This window comes from Microcaecilia unicolor, chromosome 12 (genome assembly GCF_901765095.1).
Source record: "Microcaecilia unicolor chromosome 12, aMicUni1.1, whole genome shotgun sequence".
Classification (NCBI taxonomy): Eukaryota; Metazoa; Chordata; class Amphibia; order Gymnophiona; family Siphonopidae; genus Microcaecilia; species Microcaecilia unicolor.
This window is the reverse complement of record NC_044042.1, coordinates 33,383,183-33,408,976: the sequence shown is the minus strand read 5'-3', so window position 1 is coordinate 33,408,976 and position 25,794 is coordinate 33,383,183. Positions and strand designations below refer to the sequence as shown.

General features: G+C 46.4%; 1 protein-coding gene across 1 annotated transcript; it reads left to right on the top strand.

The window, feature by feature from the left end:
- Positions 1 to 3,340: 3,340 nt before the first annotated feature.
- CCDC84 (coiled-coil domain containing 84) lies at positions 3,341 to 25,545 on the top strand. Its single transcript, XM_030221690.1, has 11 exons — positions 3,341 to 3,789; positions 5,186 to 5,284; positions 5,377 to 5,443; positions 5,529 to 5,590; positions 5,692 to 5,710; positions 6,855 to 6,911; positions 7,480 to 7,510; positions 8,242 to 8,308; positions 8,434 to 8,453; positions 8,774 to 8,912; positions 25,239 to 25,545. The coding sequence occupies exons 1-11, from the start codon at positions 3,641 to 3,643 to the stop codon at positions 25,339 to 25,341; spliced, it is 813 nt and encodes a 270-aa protein (XP_030077550.1). The 5' UTR covers positions 3,341 to 3,640; the 3' UTR covers positions 25,342 to 25,545.
- The last annotated feature ends 249 nt before the right edge of the window (positions 25,546 to 25,794 follow it).

Genomic DNA, 25,794 nt, shown 5'->3' with positions numbered 1-25,794 from the left:
CTTCGGCTCATACATTCTCCAAGCATTACCGTTTGACTGTGGCTGCACGGGCGAGGCCCGGTTTGGAGCTTCAGTGTTGAGGTCAGGTGGATTTTCTATGTCCCGCCCTGGGTGAGTACTGCATCGGTACATCCCACCAGTCTATGGATTGGATCAGCTTGATGATATGGAAGGTAGAAATTATGTATAATCTACCTGAGATTTCTTTCCATTAATCATAGCTGATCAATCCATAGCCCCTCCCAGATATCTTTACTGTTTATATTCTGGTTGAATTTTAGTTCAAGTTTAGCCTTCAGTTACTTTCAGGAGACTCGGTTCAGTTCTTCTTTCACTTGGATTCTTCAAGAGTTGAGACGAGTTGTGGTTACGTGAGCTGCGTGCATTCCTCTCCCCTCCGTTTACTGGGCTGGATTGAGACATAAATGCTGCCGGCACTCCCTCCCGCTTCGTGCGGCTGTAGGGCAGCTTTGTACCCTCCCTTCGGCGGTGTTAGGGTCAGTCAGCTCCTCCGCGGTTGCGGTTGCAGGATAAGCCAGATCCCCCCGCATCGGCGGGTGTGGTGTCCCTCCCCCGCTCCGCGGGGATGAGCTGACGGATTCCCCTCCCCCACTTGTGTGGGGATGAGCTGGGTTAATTCCCTCCCCCGTTTCGGCGGTGGTGAGCTGGGCAGAGTGTCCCTTCGGGGTGTAATTCTCTAAGTGCTGAGTCCTGCGGATGGAGCTTTGATATCGACATACTGAGGAGTTTCCGGCAGCACATGACCACATATAGGGAGGCAAAAGTTGCTCTCTATCTCCACCTGCTGGTAGATGGACACAACCCACCAGTCTATGGATTGATCAGCTAGATTAATGGAAAGAAAATTTCAGGTATGATTATACATAATTTTACCTTTGCATCTCTTCAGACCCGGCATTAAAGCCTGAGTACCAAAATAAATAAAAATAAATAATCCTACCCTAGCCTTTGGGTCTGTGCATTAGGCTTTTTTTTAGCTAATATTTTCTTCATTACTATGAAATCAAAATGACCTATTCACTGATATCCACACGAATATTTGCACACAGCTTGTGCACAACACGCTTTGAACTTAGTCTCCATAGTTGCACACAAAGGGCTTCTTTTACAAAGCCTCACTAGCGATTCCCACATGGTAAATGAGAGGAAGCCCATAGAAATTGAATGGGCTTCCTCTCATTTACCATGCAGGAATCGCTAGTGTGGCTGTGTAAAAGAAGCCCAAATTTAGGTGCAGTTAACTTATGTGGGCAAAGCCTACCACACTTTATTACATCGACCTCGGTGTAGTGAAATATCAAGCAAAAATACCAGCTAGCTCTAAGAAGCCCCTTTACTAAAGCTTAGTGCGCAAAATTGCAAAAATATATTTTTTAAGTTGAAATTAGTCTGGCACTTGAAGAGTCTATTGACTCCTCATAATTTTAGACTAGTTGTCAAAAATCTGATTGTGCCATGCTTTAACTATTGCAGTAGTCTGCTGCTAGGAATGTCTAAATCCCAATTTAAGGCCTTGCAGATTGCACAAAATGCTATTGCAAGAGTCTTGGCTGGTTACAATCAATATGAACATAATCACCGGTCCTGAAGAGTTTGCATTGGCTTCCTATAGAGTATCATATCGAGTTTAAGTTTTTATGTTTAGTTTTTAAGATTGTAAATGGGCCAAATGTCAGCAGTGTTGGCTATGAAGTTAAATGTGTATCAGTCCCTGAGAGCTTTAAGATCTGTTGATCAGTTTATACTGGATGCTCTATCACACCATTTGGTGAGATTAAATGAGTTCAGATCCTCAATTTTTTATGTAGCAGTTCCCTCAATATGGAAAAATGTTATCACTGAGATTGAGAAAAATTCAGAATATAAAGCAGTTCAAGAAGGATTTAAAGACCTACTTGTTTGTTCAGGGATATGGTGAGAAGAAAGTTAAAGAAATAGATGCATTCAGGATATCGCACACTGAAATGTGAAGGTGTTTTAATGCCATAGTTATTTTGTGAGATCAGTGTATATGTCAAGATGTATGTTTTACTGTAAGTTGTTTAATTTTATGACTGTTAATATTGTTCTCCACCAAGAACATTTGAATTGTGTGGAATCTAAGTTTTAAATAAATAACAGACATTACCTTTCGCTGAGTACCATGTGGCCCGTAGGTATAAAATAGGACACGCAGTGTTTAACGCACACTAAGCTTTAGTAAAAGGGTTTGCTTGGCCAGTTTCTTGTAATTCGAGGTCATCTCACTGATGTGTCATAGGAGTGTGCATTGGAAAATATTTCATTGAAAAAAAAGTCTTCAGATATTTTTCCTGTTTTTGCTTTTAAAAGTGTTTAATTTCAAGTATTCTTTTCATTATGTGTGCTGAAAAAGAATAAAAGAATAAATTCTATTATCAGAAGTGAACCCCCTCCCCCCCCCCCCCCCCCCAAAAAAAAGGATTTAAAGTTTTTCTTATCATTTTGAAAGTGACATGACACAACTGTATCTGTGCTGTTTCGGGGCTGTATTCTATGCACAAAACGTCTAACAATCCTTGTCACAAACTAGTAGCACTAAGATAACCTGCCCTTTATTCTTTTCACCACTTTGTATTTTTACAAAAACTTGAACTATTGGTGTCTCCATTCTTTGTTGATTTCCTTCATTAAGCAGAGGAGTGTGGTAGCCGTGTTAGTCCACTCTTAAGGTTATCAATAGAAATCAAACAAAATAAAACATGGAAAAGAAAATAAGATGATACCTTTTTTTATTGGACATAACTTAATACATTTCTTGATTAGCTTTCGAAGGTTGCCCTTCTTTGTCAGATCGGAAATAAGCAATGTGGTAGATGACAGTATATATAACTGAAACATCAAAGCATTTCAGTGACAGTCCAGGGCAGCACTTTACAAAACCAGAACACTGTACCAGTAATTTCATAGTAAGAATCCTGAAAGGTAACTTTAAAACAATACAGGAATGTAAGACCTTTGAAGTCAGAATGATTGAATATTTGAAACCCAACAGACAGGACTTAACAAAGATCTGGGTTTTCTAGCCCATTATAAACCATAAAGTTGTATTGCTCTGTTTGTCACCCTCCTCTCACCTATCCACCCCCACCCTGTTAGACTGTCACTGAAATGCTTTGATGTTTCAATTATACTGTCATCTACCACAATTGCTTATTTCCGATCTGACGAAGAAGGGCAACCTTTGAAAGCTAATCAAGAAATGTATTAAGTTATGTCCAATAAAAAAGGTATCATCTTTTTTCTTTTCCATGTTTTATTTGTTTGATTCATTAAGCACAAATTTGTCACTTTCATGCTTGTGGTTCTCATACCAGATAGCACAAGGCCTTTAAAAAAAAAAGGCTGACCTTGTTTTTTTATTTGAAATTTTGTTCACAGATGATGTAAACTCAAAAATGTTTGCATTTATAATGGAAATGTTAATGTTCTTTTCTGTAGGGTTGTCACTAGCCAGTATTTTTCTAATGATATCATCATGAATTAGAGTAGCCAAATGAAAGGAATCATCTACAGAAAAGCCTAAAGACATAGGAAGTCCTAACAGTTCTGGGTGCCTGATCATTGATGCATTTTTTGGCAGGTGGAAGCAGCTTGTAAAATGATTAACAGTGCAGAAGTTGTGAAGTATAATTTCATTGAGCATGAACAGAATATCTGGTGTTACTGCTGTCAGGTGGAGGTGAAGAAGCACATGAGCAATGGCAACCTGACTGTAATATATGGAGGGTTACTAGAGCACCTGGCCAGGTAAGAATGGCACTCATCAACCAGACTTTTGCATGTAGATGGATGGGGAAAGGGTTGCCTTATCAGGTCAGGTGAGGAGCTCTGTTTTGAAAAGGGGTTGACTCCCCCCCCCCCCCACCCTGGTTCAGCGCAGGACTGGTTCCTAATTTCCAAAAATTGAAAAAAAAATTCAGCATTACAAGCCAAGGTTTTTTAGAACTTTTTTGGCCTTAGTCTTTGATGAGAGAGAACCTATGACGGAAATATTCTTTGATGGTGGTTCCCAAGGCAATTTTTGGCTTCGTAAGTTAGCTGCTGGCCAAAAGAAGAGTATTGGGGAGAAGGGGAATACCTACAGCTATTGCTGCCTGCAGAGGTGAGGCCAGTGGGGAAAATGTAATAGCAAATTGAAAAAATAAAGGGTAACGAATCACCAGGACTGCATAATACTTACCCTAAAATTCTGAAAGGGTCAAACACTGAAATTTCAGACCTCTTATTAGTATTCTGTGGAATATCATTAGATCATCTTCAGTACCAGAGGACTGGAGGATAAGCCAATGTAACGCCAAGGATCTGGGAGCCAACAAACCTATTGAGCCCCACGTCCATTCCAGGCAAAAATGGAAGAAACTACTTTAAAACAATAGCTTAATGCAGTGGTTCCCAAACCTGGTCTTGGAAGCACCCCAGCCAGTCAGGTTTTCAGGATATCCACAATGAATATTCATGAGAGATTTTTACATGCACTGCCTCCAGCATGCAAATTTCTCTCATTAATGTTCATTGTGGATATCCTGAAAACCTGACTGGATTTAGGGAAGGCAAGGCCTTTCTTACCACTCTTATTCAGTTTTTTTGAAGGTGTTACTAAACATGTAGACGAGCAGGCTTTGGATTTAGTTCACACCTTTTTCAGTATTATCTCAAGTTGAGTTCCATTTAGATACAGTAGGCTTTTGAGTCCCTAGAGGGCTTATAATCAAGTTTGTACCTAATGCAATGGAAGGTTAAGTGACTTGCCAAGATCACAGGGAGAGTTGGTGAGATTTGAACCCTGGCTTCCCTGGTTCTCAGCCTACTCCCCACTCTATCCAGGTGAGCTAGTTGGTTCTAGATTGTCAGAAGTCGTTTGCCAAAAGTTCCTCATGGGAAACTCTTGAGAAAATGAAAATGTCTTATTGTAGGTTGGTAACTGATTACTGAACTTGCTATATCTTGGTGTGACCTGCCATGGCACATTTTAGCTTGTTAGCTTAAGCTCTGATTTACAGCTCAGTGTTTGAATGAGAGATTTAGATCATGGATGAGCATATGCAGGTTGCTCAGCTATCAGCATGAATGGTCCTTTCTTCCAAAGACTGGCACTTGTGCAGCTTTTGCTGGTGTTAAAAGTTTGATTTTTCTTTCCTTTTAGTCCTGAGCACAGAAAGGAAACCAACAAATTTTGGTGGGAAAACAAAGCAGATGTCAAATTAAAACAGAGATTTCTGGTTTTGTCTGAGGATTATGAAAGGTAAACAGTATGTGACAATTTCTGTGATGTGCCAGGTGTGATTAACATTGGTCATTGTAAAATGCTAACATGGCTAAAATAATCTGTTGTAGGTTCAAGCTGTCAGTCACCACAGCTTTAGAGAACTATGAAGAAATGGAGGATGTGCACATTAAAGAGGTAACTAAGAGCCTAACAAAGCTCATTGATGTGTCATAGCCTCTCCTCTGGTTGGTTCTTATACAGCTTTCATTCGTTTTGATAGGTGGCAGCCCATATCCGGAAGGTGGAGCAGAGTAGGCTTGAAATGGTGCAGGGCATTTGGAGGTTTGTTTTCCCAGGATGCACCTGAACAGTATCCATAGCTTTAACGTTTTTGCTGCATGCTCTTATTCACAGTCCTTAGAAATTGTTACGTTTGTCTTTAGAAAAGAAATGTGCTTGCAGGTAAAAAGTAGGGAGATATGGACACATTAATAAAGGTATAGATTTTTCCTAGGTTTAGAACCAGATCTACTAGCTTAAAAAAAAATAAACGAGAACATTAAAAAGGGCCCAAATTTCAATATAGAGTTGAGGATTCATGTTATTCAGATGCTGCAATAACTTGGAAAGCTAACTGTTGCGATTAGCAAAGAGCATTTGTGTGTAGAAGACTGAGCATTCTTATGGTTTTACACTTTAGGGACAGAGAGAAGCCTGTAGAATTGAACTGCTTCTGTCTGTTCTTAAGAGGGTGGTGCATCTCCATGGACTTCTGTCACCCCATGGAAGGTACTAAAGCTCCTTAAGCTCATGTGTTGTATGATTCTGAAATTGATATCAGGAAGCCTTTGATAGACTCCCACCATGGACATTAGATCAGTGTTCTATTCAAGGACCTCTTAAGGAGCTGAATTACAGAGTTGACTTTAAGGTTAAGAACGATAAGAGTGAGGGACATGTTTCATCAGTCTTCTTACATGCTCTCATGGCTGCAGGAGCAGTCCATTGAAATTGATAACTGTCTATAATGCACAAACTAGGTGTTAGGAGAATTTGTATTATTGGAAACCAGAAGATGTATGCTTTTCCTGAATCAAACTCAGCCACAGTCAGAGATCGAGACGTGAAAGAACCTTCTGCAAGTGGAGTCCCAGTAACTCAGGAAGGTAATAACTTGTCACTTTAATCGCATATTCTATTTTCCTACTAAGGCAATGGGACACAGTGAAATGCTTGGAAAAATAAATAAGCAACCAAGCTGCATTCACAGGGGATGTCTTACCAGCTCAGCCAGGGGAACTACTGAGAATTCTAGGTTATTTCAGTAATTCTCTCAGTTGTAAAAACCACGTGCTTTTATACAGTAGCATTGTTTGAGTCCCACATCTTTTTGCATATATGATTTGTTACAACACCTAAGTGAATTCTTTCTCAGGCAGAAACAATTTAGTAAAACATTCTGATATTGTCCAGATTTTCCTAGGTATAAACAAAGAGTTCCTGGTTACTGAAAACTCTTTTCAGTTTTTGTTCTGTTTCCTCCATTTCCAGTGGCTTAACTTTGATGCAGAACCAGAAGACCCTTGGGCAGCTGATGTTCACGTAGCCCCAGAACTTGATTGGATGGAAAGCTGGGCAGAGCTTGACCTTTATCGGTCACCAGGTGTGGCAAGGGGTCATCAGAAATGTCTTCTCTGTAAAAAGGATCTTTTTTTTTTTTTTACATCACCTTTCCATCTAGATTTACAATGTTATCTTTTAATGAGGCAAGCTTGCCCCTCAAATTTGTGTTTATGGTTCATGGTTCATTCTCAACTCCAAATCTAGAAATTTATTGAAATTAAACAGTTCTCTTGTGAAAGAAGAGACTGAATCTCTCTACTCTCCCTTATCCATGTGTACGTGTATCTGGGGATGTTCTGGTGAAAGTGTTTGTATTTTATGCTGTGCTGATGATTGGTTCATGTTTGATGTACATCATTCCATCAGCAGGAGGAGCATAAGAAATGGTTCTCTTAATGTGGAGGGTCTGTCCTCCTCCTTTTTAAAATTTTTTAATTTTGTTTTCTTGTACTGAGGTCAGGGTTACAAGACTTCAATTCTGATCCCTAGCTTACCACAAGTTGTAGTGTTCCCTCTCCTTCCTGGCTAGGTTATCTCAGACTCTGCTATAGACTACTGATGGCATGGAATTTTGTTTAACTCTGACTTTCTTATTTTCTGGAAATTAGGAACCATCTGTCAATGGAAATGTTCACTCAGGTAAATGATCTTTGAGGGCTGAAGCTCAGAGCAACAGTTTAGTGATGTGGATGTTGCTTCTCCTCATTTCATTGGTCTTAAGGTAGTATGATATATTAATGATTATGCATGCATTAGTTTGTAATCCACCTAGAATTTTAGAATGTGTGGAATATAAATAAAAAAAAGAAAGAAAGGCAGAAAGAATTGCCTCTTCTGGTCCCAGACACTTTCTTGAAAAGACTTGTATTTGTTGCTGTGTAGACATTTGCAGCTCAGGGCTTGACTTTCATTCTTGCACTCTTGAGTGCAGAAGAGCATTCAGTGTTGGGTGAGATTAAACAGATTATTCCTAACTAGTGGGTGGTAACATCCAGGTAGAAAGATTAAGAGGTATTGGAGTGGGGAGAACACAGTCAACTCGATGTGGAGGCTTCTGTTACATGCTAGAGGATTAAGCTAAAAAACTGCTCTCTACATACTGATGTCATGTAATAGGTGACATTCATTGAAACATTAGTCCCATAGAAGTTAGTTACTTTATAGAAGCATTCTATAGTACTCAATGTACTTGAGCTCAAAGACTGTCTTTCTGCCTGGGAACTCGGTCAAGAAGGCTGTTGAGGCAGCAAAGATTCTTTGAGCCCAGCATCACACAAGTAACAGTGTTAACAAGTCTCACCATTTAGTAGTGGTAGTCTGTGCTTGTGCCAGAGCCACTGCATAACAAAATGTTCTCTCACTACGTCTAGGAGCAACCCCTCCTTGGTTAATGCAGGATGATGCTGAGGCGACTGAAAGCAGATTGCAAGAGAATTGGCCCTTCTTTTGAGGAATTCCAAAACAACGTATGTAGCTTTTGAGTCTCTTGTACAGTGAACTACAAGGAGAAACGTATAATATTGGCTTGGGAGGTGATTTTTTTTTTTTTTTTGTGGTGGCAGCTTCAACTCAGAAATAAAAGGTCCTGACCTTTGGACATTTTTTTAAAGCAAATATGAGAAATTCAATCTTAGGGTGGGGATAGAAAGCAGTGATGGTTTTAGAGGGTGAATGTTGGCCATTTCTAAAAGCATGTAGAAAACTTGCAGGCTGTCTGAGAGCAGTCTGCATAGAATATGTTGGCTAACATTATGAAAGCCCATTTGAATTATTCTGCCTGAAGCAGACTGCAGCTGTGCTAAGGTAACTAAAATCTAGAAGTTTAATATGGAGGCCTATTTGTATGTACATAGTAGGCTTCATATGGATATTTTAACCTTGCTTTGTAAATGGTCTTATTGTGAACAGAAGAAAAGGAGAAACTAAGGAAACTACCCCCAAACCGAGTAGGTGCCAATTTTGATCACAGCTCTCAGACAGATGAAGGCTGGCTTCCTTCTTTTGGACGGGTGTGGAATAATGGCAGGAGGTGGCAGTCCAGGTAAGCTAGTGTTCAGACCATGTCCGAAATGAAATGAGCAAATTATGCATACCAAGTCCCTGGATGCTAGGAATGTTTTTTGTAATGTTGTGACTAGCTACACAAACATGGAAATGGCACCATTGTGTTAATCTGGAATTTCCATATCATCATGCTGATCAATCCATAGACTGTGGGTTGTGTCCATCTACCAGCAGGTGGAGATAGAGAGCAAACTTTGCCTCCTATATGTGGTCATGTGCTGCCGGAAACTCCTCAGTATGTTCTCTATCTCAGCAGGTGGTGGTCACACACAGCAGCAGCTCTGGCTAGGCTCCAAGCCTAATTTTTAGGTTTTGTTGAGTGCCTGGGGTTGAGGGCTCTTTTGAGCAAGTGCAAACCTGGTGGGTGCCAGGTCCCTCCTTTTCTCCCCCCTCCCGCTGGCTCCGTTAAAAAAAAAAAAAAATTTTTTGAACGTCCTTAAAGGCGTTTTATTTCGAGTTTATTTAAACGTTCATTGCAGCTACTCACTGGGACAACCAGGGCGTTACAGCTCGGAGCGGAAAGCAGGTAATTTTTACCTTTTTATAGCGGGCAGGGGGTTCCCCGATTTATCTCCACGTGGCATATGGCGTCGGAGGGCGAGGGCATAAAGAGTCGCTCCCCGATCGCTTGGGCGCTTCTAGAGGGGATGCGGGGGTCTTAAAGTCTGATTCGCCCTTGTTGGGTGACAGTTTTGTGACCGATGAGTGTCCCGGTCCTTTCCTCCGGTGTGGCGGTTTTTCCCGCCATAAACGCCCATCCCCCGCTCCTCGCCTCCGCCATCTTGGCCGGCCACGCAGCTCGGATGGCTTCTTCTTGGGCCGCCCTTGAGGTAGGAGACATTAATGCCATGAATGCCCTTAATTTGGGCGACGGCACAAAGGCGGCTAAAATTAAGCGCCGTTTTTCCCGCGCGGCTCCTTCGCGGAGTGTCGCGCTGGACGCCATCTTGGATGCGCAGCATGTCTCTCCCCCGCTCTTGCGAGCGCCGGTTGAGGGTGCGTCTAGGGCTGTTGCCAGGCTGCGGAAGTGCACAGTCTGGGGGGTTTCTCCCCCGAGTTTATTTTGCTGCTGCATCAGGCCTTCCTTATGCAGAACGCTGCCCCTGCTCCCTCGTCAGGTAAAGAGGGTTGAGGCCCCCGGAGGTAAACGCCCTCGGGTTGATTCCCAGGCCTTGGAGGACTTTGTCTCCTCCGATGTAGATGAGGGCAGCGTATCTGAGTTCTCCCAACGGTCCTTTGCGGATTCCTTGGAGGAGACGGATCCCCGCTCGGATGGAGCGGATGACCCCTCTGCAGCGCGACTCTTTGGCTCAGAGGATTTGCCCAACCTGTTTGTGCAGGCCATGGGCATTTTGAAGATTTCCTCTCCGGAGGACGTCTCTCCCTCAGCCCCTGTTGGCTCTGCCATTATGCTGGGGACGAAACGCCCGCCTAGAACCTTCCACGTGCATGATGCCATGCACACCTTAATTTCGGCTCAATGGGATGTCCCGGAAGCGAGCCTTAAAGTGGCTAGGGCTATGTCCCGCCTCTATCCTTTGCCTGTAAGTGAACGTGAGGCCTTTCTGTGGCCTACCGTGATTCTTTAATCACTGCGGTGACTAAGAAACGGCATTGCCGGTGGAAGGTGGCACGGCCCTAAAGGACGCCCAAGACAGAAGATTGGAGGCGGCCTTAAGGTCGTCATTTGAGGCGGCTGCTTTAAGTTTGCAGGCCTCAGTTTGCGGCTCCTATGTGGCCAGGGCGTGCCTGACTATGGTGCAGCGGGCTTCCCCCTCGGATCATTCCTTGAGGGCTGATTGGCCGGCCCTGGAATCGGGCTTAGCCTATTGACAGACTTGCTGTATGACGTCTTGAGAGCCTCAGCTAAAGGCATGGCTCAGACAATCTCTGTGCGGGCGGTGGCTTTGGCTGAAGCATTGGTCTGCTGACCACGCCTCTAAATCCCGCCTGGCTAGATTGCCTTTTAAAGGCAAGCTGCTCTTTGGGGTCGAGCTGGACAAAAATCGTGACCGATCTCGGCACGTATAAGGGCAAGAAGTTACCAGAGGTCAGGGCTCGGGCTAGTACTCGCCCTGGTACCTCCAGAGGACGGTTTCAGGAAGCCCGTCGGTACCACCCGGGCAGGTCGGGCTCCTCTGCCCCCTCTTCCTTCAAGAGGAACTTCTCCCCCAAGCAGCATTCCTTTCGCAGAGACCGCCGTCCCGGAGGTGCTCCCTCCGGTTCTCCCCCAGGGTCTCGTACCCAATGACGGGGCCTTGGTCCACGCCCCAGTGCAGATTGGAGGACGGCTGTCCTCGTTTATGGGCGAGTGGACCACAATAACTTCAGACGCTTGGGTGCTGGAAGTCATCAGAGACGGCTACAAGCTAGAGTTCTGCCGACCCTTAAAAGACGGGTTTGTACTCTCTCCCTGCAAGTCTCCGGTCAAAGCTGTGGCAGTGCAGCAGACCTTGGACAATCTGATCCGCCTGGGGGCGGTCGTTCCGGTGCCAGAAAATCAGCTTGGCAAGGGACGTTACTCCTTTTTCTTTGTGATACCAAAGAAAGGAGTTTCTGTACGGCCTATCCTCGACCTCAAAGGGGTCAATTGGGCCTTGAAAGTTCGGCACTTTCGCATGGAGACCCTCCGCTCTTTTATAGCGGCAGTGAAGGCAGGAGAATTCCTGGCATCCTTGGACATCAAGGAAGCTTACTTGCATATTCCCATCTGGCCCTCCTCATCAACGCTTTCTGCGTTTTGCAGTACTGGGCCGACACTTCCAGTTCAGAGCCCTCCCGTTCGGGTTGGCTACTGCTCCGCGGACCTTCTCCAAAGTAATGGTGGTCATCGCGGCCTTCCTGAGGAAGGAAGGAGTTCAAGTCCATCCTTATCTGGACGACTGGTTGATCCTAGCCCCCTCTTATGCAGAGTGCGGCAAAGCTGTGAACCGGGTGGTTGCTCTTTTGAGCTCCCTGGGGTGGATCATCAACTGGGAGAAAAGCCAGCTGCGCCCGACTCAGTCCCTGGAGTTTCTGGGAGTTCGATTCGACACCCAAGTGGGCAGAGTGTTCCTGCCAGACAATCGGATTGTCAAGCTTCAGGCTCAGGTGGACTAGTTCCTAGTAGCCTCTCCTATTCGGGCTTGGGACTACGTGCAGCTGTTGGGCTCTATGACGGCCACGATGGAAGTAGTGCCCTGGGCCAGGGCTCATATGAGACCACTACAACAATCTCTGCTGCTGCGCTGGACTCCGATGTCGGAGGATTATGCTGTGCGCCTTCCCTTGGACCCAGCAGTGCGCAAGGCGCTGAGCTGGTGGACGCAGACAGACAAGTTGTCTGCAGGAATGCCTCTGGTGACCCCGGAGTGGATTGTCGTCACGACAGACGCCTCTTTGATGGGCTGGGGAGCCCACTGCTTGGGAAGGACAGCGCAGGGGCTCTGGTCTCCTGCAGAGGCAAGTGGTCTATCAACCTCCTGGAACTCAGAGCCATTCGGTTGGTGTTGTTGGAGTTCATCCCGGTACTGGCATTGAAGCCAGTACGGGTCCTGTCGGACAATGCCACGGCTGTGGCCTATGTCAACCACCAGGGAGGTACCAAGAGCGCCCCTCTAGCCAAGAAGGCCATGAATTTATGCCAGTGGGCGGAAGTGAACCTGGAACAGCTGTCAGCGGCTCTCTTTGCCGGAGTCATGAATGTCAAGGCGGACTTTCTCAGTCGCCATACCTTGGAGCCCGGAGAGTGGCAGCTATTTGCTCAGGGCGTTCTTGAGCATCACGAAGCGCTGGGGCCAGCCGAGCCTAGACCTGATGGCGTCATCGGCCAATTGCCAAGTGCCGCGCTCTTTCAGCAGAGGACGGGACCCTCGCTCCCTGGAAGTAGATGCTCTTCTCCAACAGTGGCCGGCACAAGAGCTTCTCTGTGTGTTCCCGCCCTGGCCCATGTTGGGCAGGGTGATAGACCAGGTGGCAAAGCATCCAGGCCGGATAATCCTGGTGGGTCCAGTCTGGCCCAGACGTCTCTGGTATGCGGACTTGATCAGGCTCTCAGTGGACCATCCTCTGCGGCTGCCAGTGGAGCAGGGCCTGTTGCATAAGGGTCCCGTGGTGATGGAGGATCCCTCCCCCTTTGGTCTTTCGGCCTGGCTATTGAGCGGCAGCGTCTGAGGAAGAAGGGCTTCTCAGACAAGGCATCGCCACTATGCTGAGAGCGAGGAAGCGCTCTACTTTTACTGCTTACGCCAGGGTTTGGCGTACCTTTGCAGCGTGGTGAAGCAGGCTCATTTTCTTCATTCACTGCTCCAATTTCTTCAGTGTTGGCATTCCTGCAGAAGGTCTGGAGAAAGGCCTGTCGCTCAGTTCCCTTAAAGTCCAGGTAGCGGCCCTGGCTTGCTTCAGGGGCCGCCTGAAGGGTGCTTCCCTGGCTTCGCAGCCAGATGTGGTGCGTTTTCTCAAGGGAGTTAAGCACCTGCGCCCTCCTCTGCACTCAGTGGTGCCTGCATGGAATCTCAACCTGGTGCTAAGAGCATTACAGAAGCCGCCTTTTGAACCCTTGTTGAGGGCATCTCTGAAAGACCTGACGTTGAAAGCAGTCTTTTTGGTGGCTATCACTTCAGCCAGAAGAGTTTCCGAGCTCCAGGCACTCTCATGTCGAGAGTTTTTTCTGCAGTTCACTGAGGCAGGAGTGGCTATTTGCACAGTGCCTTCTTTCCTGCCCAAGATTGTTTCTCGCTTCCATGTGAATCAGCAGCTCTGTCTCCCTTCCTTTCGTAGGGAGGACTACCCAGAGGAGTACTCTGCTCTTAAATATCTGGATGTGAGACGAGTCATCTTCAGATACTTGGAAGTGACCAATGATTTCCGGAAATCGGATCATCTGTTTGTCCTGTTTGCAGGTCCTTATAAGGGTCTGCAGGCTGCTAAGCCTACAGTGGCAAGATGGGTCAAGGAAGCCATTGCAGCGGCTTATGTGGCCGCGGGGCAACTTGGGCATCGGCCCATACATTCTCCAAGCATTACCGCTTGACTGTGGCTGCACGGGCGGAGGCCCGGTTTGGAGCTTCAGTGTTGAGTTCAGGGATTTCAATGTCCCGCCCTGGGTGAGTACTGCTTCGGTACATCCCACCAGTCTATGGATTGATCAGCATGATGATATGGAAGGTAAAATTATGTATCATACCTGATAATTTTCTTTCCATTAATCATAGCTGATCAATCCATAGCCCCTCCCAGATATCTGTGCTGTTTTTATTCTGGTTGCATTTCAGGTTCAAGTTTAGTCTTCAGTTACTTCAGAAAGACTTCGTGTTCAAGTTTTTTCACTTGGATTCTTCAAGAGTTGAGACGAGTTTGTGTTACAGTGAGCTGCTGCATTCCTCTCCCCTCCGTTTTACGGGGCTGGATTGAGACTTAAAATTCTGCCGGCACTCCCTCCCGCTTCGTGCGGCTGTAGGGCAGCTTTGTACCCCTCCCGCTTCGGCGATGTTAGGGTCAGTCAGCTCCTCCCGCGGTTGCAGGATAAGCCAGATCCCCCCGCATCGGCGGGTGTGGTGTCCCTCCCCCGCTCCGCGGGGATGAACTGGACGGATTCCCCTCCCCCACTTGTGTGGGGATGAGCTGGGTTAATTCCCCTCCCCCGTTTCGGGCGGTGGTGAGCTGGGCAGAGTGTCCCTTTGTGGGTGTAATTCTCTAAGTGCTGAGTCCTGCGGATGGAGCTTTGATATCGACATACTGAGGAGTTTCCGGCAGCACATGACCACATATAGGGAGGCAAAAGTTTGCTCTCTATCTCCACCTGCTGGTAGATGGACACAACCCACCAGTCTATGGATTGATCAGCTATGATTAATGGAAAGAAAATTATCAGGTATGATACATAATTTTACCTTATATGGTACCTTTGAAACCACTGAGTGGGGCTCTAGACTGGGCTGCCTGGACTCAAAGAAAGAAAATTAGCAGGTAAGACTAAGTTTTTTTCCCATCCTTATTGTCCACTAGACTAGTCCAGAACTCATAAGATATAACAAAACAGTCAATCCGGGCAGAAAGGTGAAACCTCTTCCGACACTTAAGTGGCCCCCAAAGAGTGCATCCTTCCTAGCCTGGACATGTAATGTTTGGAGAAGGAGCGACAAAACAACAACGTAGCTACTCTACAAATGTTTCAACCAGAGAACTCAACTGCTATTCTGCTCAAGAAGTGGCCTGAGCCCCTGAGGAGGTGTTTGTCCCTTGAACCAATTGCTTCCTTTTAACCAGCACGCAACAGTTGCCTTGGTAGCCACTTCCCTTTGAACAGAACAAATAAATGATCCAACCAGGAAAACTCAGTTGTTACCTCTAAATAAGCAAGAGCATACTCTGCACATCAAAGGGCCCTATGCAGCCCCCAAACCTCTCGATGGAAGGCTGGTAGTTAACACTTCCTGATTGACGTGGTAGTCTGAAATCACCTTGCAGAGAAAAGAGGTATCTTCAGGAAAATCATCTACTTCACTATCTTATGCTGGAGAGTCTGAGGCATGATGTGCAGAGACAGAATAGGCTCTGTTTTGAGTGGAGGAGTGGCCTAGTGGTTAGGGTGGTGGACTCTGGTCCTGGGGAACTGAAGAACTGATTTCTATTCCCACTTCAGGCACAGGCAGCTCCTTGTGCCTCTGGGCAAGTCACTTAACCCTCCATTGCCCCAGGTACAAATAAGTACCTGTATATAATATGTAAGCCGCATTGAGCCTGCCATGAGTGGGAAAGCGCGGGGTACAAAAATAACAAAAAAAAAAAAACCCTACCGCCATAAAATGTAAAAAAGATTCCTCACAGGAGAGGCTTGTAACTCTGAAACCCTTCTAGCTGGACAAATTGCTACCAAGAACATTGTCTTCAAAGTCAAATCCTTTAAGATGTTCTCTTGAATAGTTCAAAGGGGGCCAATGTGCTGTGCCTTTATAAAATGCATCCTGTTCAGATGGACCCCGGTGAGGTTTCTTCCAAATGACTGAGAAAGCAAGACAACACTGCACCTTTTGAACCTTCCAAGAAAGCGAAGGCAAAGGCCTTCTTGTAAAAAGGCCAAAATGTGTTTAAAAGTTTATTTTTGTTACATTTGTACCCCGCGCTTTCCCACTCGTGGCAGGCTCAATGCGGCTTACATATACAGGTACTTATTTGTACCTGGGGCATTGGAGGGTTAAGTGACTTGCCCAGAGTCACAAGGAGCTGCCTATGCCTGAAGTGGGAATCGAACTCAGTTCCCCAGGACCAGAGTCCACCACCCTAACCACTAGGCCACTCCTCCTCTCAAAACAGAGCCCATTCTGTCTCTGCACATCGTGCCTCAGACTCTCCAGCATAAGATAGTGAAGTAGATGATTTCCTTGCCAGCAAGAGAATTGTAATTAACCCCTCTGTGTAACCCTTACACCTCAGATGTGTCCTCTTAAATTGAACCATAAGACAAAATGGAGACAGGTTGTCCAAGGCTATTGAATAACCTTCCTTCTCAGGGAGCGCTAAGCTGTCCATTTGAAGAAGAACCGAACCTGCATACCGAAGACACCAGGGCCTATTTTGCATCACTAATATAGCTAAGCCTGGGTAGGATATTATCTTTTGCAGCATCTGCCAAGGAGGAAGCATACAACACTTCTGAACTGAGCCAGCTTTGTAGAAAGACATCTAGCCTGCCATTCTGTACTGTCTCCGCCAACTGAAAAACAGAACTGCCTTGGCATCGCCATTATTATATTGTGTGGAAGTGAATATTACTAAGTTTAAGATTTTATTGAAAACTTTTTTATAAGGCTTTTGATAATTTGAAAGATGATGATAGAGTATATTAGCTGTTCTGCATAATACAATTTTTATGGAAGATGATGTTTTTATGTTGTGTGACTGATTCTTGGGTTGAGTGTTTTAGGCTCTTCTATCATGCTAATCGAGTTCCTTATGTTTATATCGCATTTAATAAGAGTTCAATGCGACTTACATCAAGAAAAAGTACATTCTTTGGAATTAGCGACGTTTACAAGAAATAGAGAAAAAGCTTAAATATCATTGGATAAACTAAATATTTGCAATCATTAGTTAGCATATGTTTCGTAAGATGTGGTTTTCAAATAAAAGGGCTCTCAGCAGTTTGCAGAATTGTGTAACCAAGTCTCTGTTACAAATACTAAGCCCGGGTCCTCCAACCAATCCCTGATAACTACGGCTTTGTTGACCAGATCGGGCATTAAAATAATAGCAGGGGCATAGATAGGAAGTTGGGGGTTATCATTCTATCTTTATCTGCTTAAGATTTCTTTTCTGTCTATATTTCATGTTGGTGGGTTTCCTAAAACTCAAGGTTTGACTGTCATCCTTCTGAGTCAGAACTTCAGTTGGGCTTGGGGGAATGTACCAGATTAAAGGCTGAGTAACCAACGGCATTACTGTGGACCCCACCACTGTTCAAGCAGTAATTTATCTCATTTGAAAATGGTGACCATTCACCCTCTGGGACACACAAAACTGTTCCTTGTCACCAAATATATTAAACACATTTACCACAAATTTTTCCATTTTCAGAGACAAACTTAAATTATAAGTTGTGTAGAATGAAATATTGCCAATAAGAACTAATTTAGCTCTGATATCAGTGAATGGGATGAGCTTCAGATACTTACAGGCACCATTGCTAAATAGGTCCTACTAAGGCACAGTGGTCTTTTAAGACATTGATTCCAAAAAGAGTCAGAGCTGATTACTTTGGACAGCACCAACAAGAGTTGGCAAGGCCTAGAGGGCTGCCTAGCCAAATCAGTGAGAGCATGAGAATCCTCATAGGTACAGTTAGACCCTGTCTTCCAGCGGATCCTGGTAGGACAGTGCCCTGAACTTTATTGCACCATTCCTCAGCGACCCTCCAGACCGGTCAAGACGCGTGGGTTATGTCCTCCTACCAGCAGAGGGAGACTGAGAAAACACTAAGCTTTTGAAGCCTGTATATATAACCTGTGCAGAACCTCCACTAGCCAGTATTTTCTCAGTCTCAGCAGAGGTAGCAGTTGACAGCCTGTGCAGTCTCCAATAATCTGGTGAGGTAGTTTGTCATTGGGTCGTAGGATTTTTTCCTTCCAAACTTTATTCTGTTGCAGTACCCTGTACGTGTGTGTAAAAAAAAAAAAAAAAAAAAAAAAAAAGTGCTTTGGGGCCCTGGGTCTGGTGGGGCCCAGTTTTTCCCCCTGGGGTGTTACACCTATGTTTGGGTCCCTCCCCCTGTTAGCTTGGCAGCTTTGTGCCTCGGCTGCTTTCTCAGTATTGTAGCCTTGAGTGCCTTACAATTTCCAGATGCCAGAATTAGAGTACTGTGCCTTTAAGGTCAGTTATTCTATTTCGTTTTGCTTGGCAGCTTTGTGCCTCGGCTGCTTTCTCAGTATTGTAGCCTTGAGTGCCTTACAATTTCCAGCTGCCAGAGTTGGAGTACTGTGCCTTTAAGGGCATTTATTTCTTTATTTTCAGCGGACCGAACGGGGGTTTTGATTCCTTGCTGGAACGAGAGAGCAGCGCTTTCTCCAGTGCTTTTGCAGTGTGAGTGAGTTTTTGGTTTGGCGCGTTTGCGGAACAGCTTTTCCCTTCCCTCGTGGTTTATGGCGGCCCAGCTCCTCCGATGTTGCGCGTGCTCGTGGCGAGGGGTAGAGGCGCCGGGCGCTCAGTGTAGCTTTGCGGTGCACCTATAAAGGTGGCTGCGGCACCCCCCGACTTGACCGCGGAGGGATCGATGGTGTCGGGAGTCTCCGGGTCAGCGGGAGCGTAGGCAGGGCCGCTGTCAGCGGGAACAGTTTCGGCGGGAACAGCCGCCATCTTGAGTCTGACGCGGCCCATGGAGCCGGCTGGTTTTGGGCCTGCGGCCTCCGTTTTTGGCACAAAAGGGCCTAATGACGGTCCAGGAATGGTGGGCTTTCCTCCAGATTTTGTCTGGACGCGGTATCAGGCCTGGAGATCGGGACCCCCTCCCTCCCCCCCCCCCCCCCCAATTGGAAGAGGGGGCTATTTCCATCTTGGCTGAGAGACCACGGTTAGAGTGGTCAGAGGACAGGCAATGTTTTTCTCCTGTAGCTGCAGAAGCTGCGCTTAGTGATCTGGGGGAGTCAGATGGAATTGACGGCTCTCAGGAGCAGGATTGTTGGATTCCTGGAGAGGATCCTTCAGTAGTGCGGATTTTCCATAGAGATGAGCTGTCAGAACTCATAGATCAGGTGTCGTCCACCCTTCAGTTTGGTCCTGAGGTGGCGTTGGGGGAAACTGTCCAGGATCCGTTGGTGAAGGGCATTCAGCGTCAGGCGTGAGCCTTCCCTATGAACAAGGATCTCCGGGAGATGATTTGTCAGGAATGGGATTTGCCGTGTAAGGTGGCAAAGGCAATGGCGGGGCTTTATCCCCTCCCTCAGGATGATATGGATTCCTTTAAGGCTCCCACGGTAGATGCAGTAGTGACGGCAGTAATTATAGCTACGGCTATCCCGGTTGATGGAGGAACGGCTCTCCGTGATCCTCAGGATAGGAAGTTGGGATCTTTTCTCAAGCGTAGTTTTGTTTTGTCGGCTCTAGCCCTGCAGGCCTCGGTTTGTGGGGGTCTGGTAGCTCGGGCATGTTTTCGTTGGGCCGAGAAGCTCCTGGATGATTCGGTAGATGTTGGTTCTTCTGGGGGTCAGGAGTTAGCCGACTTGGACATGGGTTCATCCTTTTTGTCTGAGGCTTTTATGATTTGTTGCCTACTTCAGACAAAAAATATGGCTATGGTTGTGGGTCTCTGCCACTTAAGGGAGCTATGCTCTTTGGAGAAGATTTGGACAAGTTAGTGTGAGGTCTTAGTGATACCAAGGTTCTATGGCTTCCAGATTTTCGGTTCAAGGCAGGGGCCAGAACTAGTTCCTCTCGGGGACGGTTTAGGGAGGCTCAGCGGTATAGGCCGGGCAGATCGAGTGGGACCTACCCCTAGCTGTCTGTTTGTCCAATTTAGATTGTAAGCTCTGTTGAGCAGGGACTGTCTTTTCATGTTAATTTGTACAGCGCTGCATAAGTCTAGTAGTGCTATAGAAATGTTTAATAGTAGTAGGACCTCTAGGGGTCGGTTTTTCCAGCGCACACAGTTCTTTCGTGAGAGTCGTCGCGGAGGGCGTGGCTTTTCCGCGGGAGGTTAGTATTCAGGCCACAATTCCCAATGAAGGTGTGCGGGCTCAGGCTCTGGTGCATGTTGGGGCTCGGCTGAGTCTGTTTTACCAGAGTTGGGCCCAAATCAGGTCAGATCAGTGGGTTCTCAAGGTGTTTCGAGGCGGATGTGCGCTGGAATTCGAAAGCTGTTCTCCCGAAGTGTTTCTGGAATCCCTCTGTCGGTCTTGGAGCAAGAGGGCAGCAGTGAGGGACACTCTGCGGTGGCTGCTCGCGTTGGGAGCCGTGGTTCCTGTTCCTTCAGATCAGCAACGCTCAGGGTGCTATTTGATCTATTTTGTGGTCCACAAGAAAGAGGACACTTTTCGTCACATTTTAGATCTCAAAAGGGTCAATGCGGCACTCAAGGTGCCCTCTTTCCGGATGGAGACGTTGCGGTCGGTCACTGGTGCGGTCAGGAAAGGAGAGTTTCTCACTTCCCTGGATTTGACGGAAGCTTATCTTCACTTTCCTTTGTGCAGCCTTTTGGTTCCAAGTTACAGGGTCCGATTCGTCGGTTCCTTGCAGAGAAGGCGCCGACGGCCCGTACTTATCGTCAGGTCCTGGGCCTGATGGCGGCGACCATAGAGGTAGTTCCGTGGGCCAGGGCGCACATGCGTCAGGTACAGTCAGCTCTGCTCAGTCGTTGGTCCCCTCTGTCGCAGGACTTGGAAATGTGTTGTCCGCTGTCGGTGGCCCCTCGTCTCAGTCTCCGCTGGTGGCTCAGTCCGCGCAATTTGGGAAAGGAATGCCGTTGGAGTCCCCACAGGGGCTGGTAATGGTCACGGATGCCAGTCTGCAAGGTTGGGGGGCACATTGTCTCAGTCAGGTAGCTCAAGGCCGGTGGTCTCGGGCAGAAGCAGAGTGGTCCATCAACCGGCTGGAAACTCGGGCCATTCGGGTGGCGCTCCAGGCCTTGACGTCGGTGGTTCGCCACAAGGCAGTCCGAGTGCTCTGTGACAATGCCATGGCAGTAGCATATGTCAACCGTCAAGGGGGGAACAAAGAGCCTTGGCGGCGCAGTTGAACTCATCTTCAGGCTCTCTTGGCAGCGCATGTGGCCGGGGTAGGTCACATAGATGCAGATTATCTCAGCAGGCACACTCTAGATCCCAGAGAGTGGTCTTTTCTTCGGTCAGTGTTCCAGTGAGTTGTGTCGGTCTGGGGACTTTCGGTGATCTTAGGGCAACGGCTCGCTATGCGCAAGTTCAGAGATTTTTTTTTTTCAGTCGCTGAAGAGACCCTTGAGCGGAGGAAATCGACACTCTTCTGTTGCCTTGGCTTCGGGAGTGACTGTATGTGTTTCCTCTGTGGCTGTTAGTCGGTCGAGTAATATAGCGCATCGAACATCACTCCGGTCGGGTGATTCTGGTAGCTTCGGATTGGCAGCGTCGACCATGGTATGGAGACCTGGTGCGGTTGCCAGGGGCGGCGGCCCTGCCTTTGTTGGGATCAGTTCTGTGTCAAGGCCCGATAATCATGCCGGATCCGGCTCGGTTTTCGCTTATGGCTTGGCTCTTGAGCGGCACAAGTTGAAGAAGAAGGGGCTTTCGTCCAGTGGCTTTGCTACGATGTTGAGTTGCCGTAGATGATCCACTTCCTTGGCGTATGTCCGGGTTTGGAGAATCTTTGAGCACTGGTGTGAAGACCATCGAGTTCGGCCGTTTCACTCTTCGGTGGCGGAAGTTTTGGAATTTTTGCACGATGGTGTTGATAGTGGTCTGGCCTTGTCTACACTGAAAGTTCAGGTGGCAGCTTTGTCATGTTTTCGTGGGAAGCTTCAGTGAAAGTCCTTCGCGTCTGTGCCTGAGGTAGTGCGTTTTTTGAAGGGTGTTAAGTTGCTGCGTCCGCCTCAGTGACGGATGGTGCCTCCGTGGGATTTGAAGCTAGTTTTGGATGCTTTGATCAGGCCTCCGTTTGTGCCTCTGGTATCGGCATCTTGTAAGGATTTATCTTTAAAGGCGGTCTTGTTGGTGGCGATTACTTCAGCACGGAGTGTTTCAGAGCTTCAGGCTTTGTCTTTTAGGGAACCATTTTTGTCCTTTCTGAGGGAAAGGTTTCGTTGCGGACGGTGCTTTCCTTTTTTGCCCAAGGTGGTTTCCGAGTTCCATGTTAATCAGGTCATCTCTCTGCCAGTGTTGGGTGATATGGCTGGAGATTCGGAGCAGCGTGGTATTGCCAAGCTGGATGTCAGGAGAGTTTTGAGTTGTTATCTCTCTGGAACTCAGGACTTCAGAGCCTCTGACCGTTTGTTCGTTCTTCATGGTGGCCCAAAGAAGGGTGCAGCGGCTCCTAAGGTGACCATAGCACGGTGGTTGAAGGAGGCGGTTGCATCTGCTTACTTGGTGAAGGGTCCTGTGGTGCCTAGGGGCTGGTCTGCTCATTCCACTAGGGGAATGGCAGCCTCGTGGGCAGAGAATAGTATGATTTCTCTGTTAGATATTTGTCGGGCTGCGGTTTGGTTTTCGTTGCATTCCTTTGTGAAGCATTATAGGATTCCTGTGCATGCAAAGGACGAGGTGCGCTTTGGGGCAGCAATTTTGACCTCTGGCCTTAGTAGGTCCCTCCCATAAGTTAGTTACTGCTCTGGTACGTCCCACGCGTCTTGACCGGTCTGGAGGGTCGCTGAGGAAGGTGAAATTAGATCTTACCTGCTAATTTTCTTTCCTCTAGACCCTCCAGACCGGTCAAGAGCCCGCCCTGTCTGTATTGGAGGCCAGGAGGTGTGTTTGTTGGATAATTCTTGGCTGCTGTAAATTGTTGTTTCTCTAATTGCAGACTGTTTATTTCTGTTTTGTGATAGGAGTCCGGGACAGGTGGGGCTCTTCTTTGATAGTCCACCTGTAGAAGCCCAACTGTTTTATCAAAGGCAAAGGAACATGTTTCCGTAAGAGCAAGCGGAAGATGTTTCTTGTTTTTGCAGTTTACTGTGACCACGTACAGGGTTGCTAGTTGTTGTTAGTGTTTTTTGTTTCTCTGCTTTGTCAGGGGTATACTGGCTAGTGGAGGTTCTGCACAGGTTATATATACAGGCTTCAAAAGCTTAGTGTTTTCTCAGTCTCCCTCTGCTGGTAGGAGGACATAACCCACGCGTCTTGACCGGTCTAGAGGAAAGAAAATTAGCAGGTAAGATCTAATTTCACCTTTCTTTAAGTACCTAAGAATGGGTATGCAGGTTTGACACATTTAGGTGTAGGAGTTCTGTGAGCCATTGTGGCTTCTTCCTGCCCAGTCTGGGTAGAACTTGGGTACATCCCACTGGTCTGGCTTGGATGATAAGAGGAAATTTAGACTTAACCTTTCAATTTATTTTCCTTGAGTCCTACCAGCCCAGTCTAAATTCTACCAGTGGAAGTCATGACAGTCAAAGATTCTTGGTCTGAATTCAGAAAGCTAGCAAAAAGTATGTTGTAGCCCACTCTGAAGATAGTTGTTTCCTTAGTGCAGGGAAGCCCAAACCTGTTCCTGGAGGCACCCCAGCCAGTCAGGTTTTCATGATATCCACAAGAGAGATTTGCACACACTGCCTCCACTACATGCAAATCCCTCCAATGAATATTCATTGCAGATATGCTGAAAAACTGACTGACTGGGGTACCTCCAGGACCAGGTTTGGAAACCACTGCCTTAGTGTATGGAATTAATTTCTGGGTTAATGACCATAAAAGGATGATTTTCACTACACCAAACCAGTAGTCTTAGCTTTCATATAGGATACTGAGGAGTTGAAGGCAGCAGCAGCAGCAGCACCCCCACCCAAATGAAATCAGCTCGAGGTGGGCTTCTTTTTTTTTCCCCCTGGCTCAATCTGATGTGTGATCCATTTGTTTGGACTGATTCTGCAGGACTCCATAACTACTACTTAAACATACGCAGCGCTGTACACTTGAACATGAAGAGACAGTCCCTGCTCAACAGAGCTTACAATCTAATTAGAACAGACAGGACAAACAACAGATAAGGGAATATTAAAGTGAGGATGATAAGGGTTCTGAACAAGTGAATAAGGGTTAGGAGTTAAAAGCAGCATCAAAAAGGTGGGCTTTTAGCTTAGATTTGAAGACAGCCAGAGATGGAGCTTGACGTACCGGCTCAGGCAGTCTATTCCAGGCATATGGTGCAGTAAGATAAAAGGAACGGAGTCTGAAGTTAGCAGTGGAGGAGAAGGGTGCAGATAAGAGAAATTTACCCAGTGAACGGAGTTCCTGGGGAGGGATGAGAGTGGAGAGGTACTGAGGAGCTGCAGAGTGAATGCACTTATAGGTCGATAAGAGGAGTTTGAACTGTATGCGGAAACGGATAGGAAGCAAGTGAAGTGACTTGAGGAGAGGGCTAATATGAGCATAACGACACTGGCGGAATATTAGTCGTGCAGCAGAATTTAACAGAGTGAAGAGGAGAGAGATGGCTAAGTGGGAGACCTGTGAGAAGCAAGTTGCAATAGTCTAAGCGAGAGGTGATAAGAGTGTGGAAGAGGGTTCTGGTAGTGTGCTCAGAAAGGAAAGGGTGAATTTTGGTGATAATATAGAGAAAGAAACAGCAGTCTGCTGAATATGTGCAGAGAAGAAGAGGGAGGAGTCGAAGATGACCCTAAGGTTATGAGCTGATGAGACAGGAAGGATGAGAGTGTTATCCACAGAAATAGAGAATGGGGAGGAGGAGAGGTTGGTTTAGGGGGAAAGATAAGAAGCTCAGTCTTGGTCATGTTTAGTTTCAGATGGCGCTGAGACAGGCAGGCTGACATTTAAAGGTAAGTCCAAATTGACCCTTACTTTTTCTGTTACATTCACATAGTCATGTCAGGGATAACATTTCTGGTTACCAATGTTGGCAACTGCTGTTTTCCCTGCCAGATGGAAAGATGATGTGACCTGGGTAGTTTGGGTAAGCTGGCTATAGAAAGTATTACAGAAGTGCTTTAATTTGTAGAAGATTGATCTGTAATAGTGTCTTTTCTGTACAAATTCATACAGGAGAGCTGCTGGGATAAGAATTCTTGCATACAATGTGCTCGCATGATGCTGTGCACTTATCTAACACGTCTGATGGGTTTTAGATGGTACTTGCATCCAGACTGTGTGATGAATGGGCCATTTTACTTAGGTTTCATGCTTTGTTCCTAAATCAGGCACCAATTCAGAAGAGAAAATGATGAGAAGAGAGCTGTGAGAAGAAAAGGGGGCAAATACTGGAAAAAGGGTAAGAAGAGTCGAATGGATGACCTTCCTTAAGGATACAAAACTCCTTCCCTTTGCAAAAGGATCAAGAATCAACTGCCAGCACAAGACACCCACTTATACCTATAATAGTGAAGTTTTGGAAATACTTTTTCAATTTTAGATACACCGACAGTTTACAAATTCTTGCTTGTATTTCAGCATTTTGGGCTCATATGTTGTTGGAGAAGCAAACAGTGCAATTCTCTCCCATCATGCCTAGACAAGTTACTAAGCGGCATTGAGTACTGCTACTCGGATTCCTAGATCATATACAGTGGGGGAAATAAGTATTTGATCCCTTGCTGATTTTGTAAGTTTGCCCACTGACAAAGACATGAGCAGCCCATAATTGAAGGGTAGGTTATTGGTAACAGTGAGAGATAGCACATCACAAATTAAATCCGGAAAATCACATTGTGGAAAGTATATGAATTTATTTGCATTCTGCAGAGGGAAATAAGTATT

What these genes read in the sequence shown, in the direction of transcription:
- CCDC84 (XM_030221690.1), top strand. Translation starts at nt 3,641, where the DNA reads ATGATTAACAGTGCAGAAGTTGTGAAGTATAATTTCATTGAGCATGAA. An exon ending in CAATGGAAATGTTCACTCAG is followed by an intron (nt 7,511 to 8,241) that starts GTAAATGATCTT and finishes CACTACGTCTAG; the next exon opens with GAGCAACCCCTCCTTGGTTA. An exon ending in GGCAGGAGGTGGCAGTCCAG is followed by an intron (nt 8,913 to 25,238) that starts GTAAGCTAGTGT and finishes TTCCTAAATCAG; the next exon opens with GCACCAATTCAGAAGAGAAA.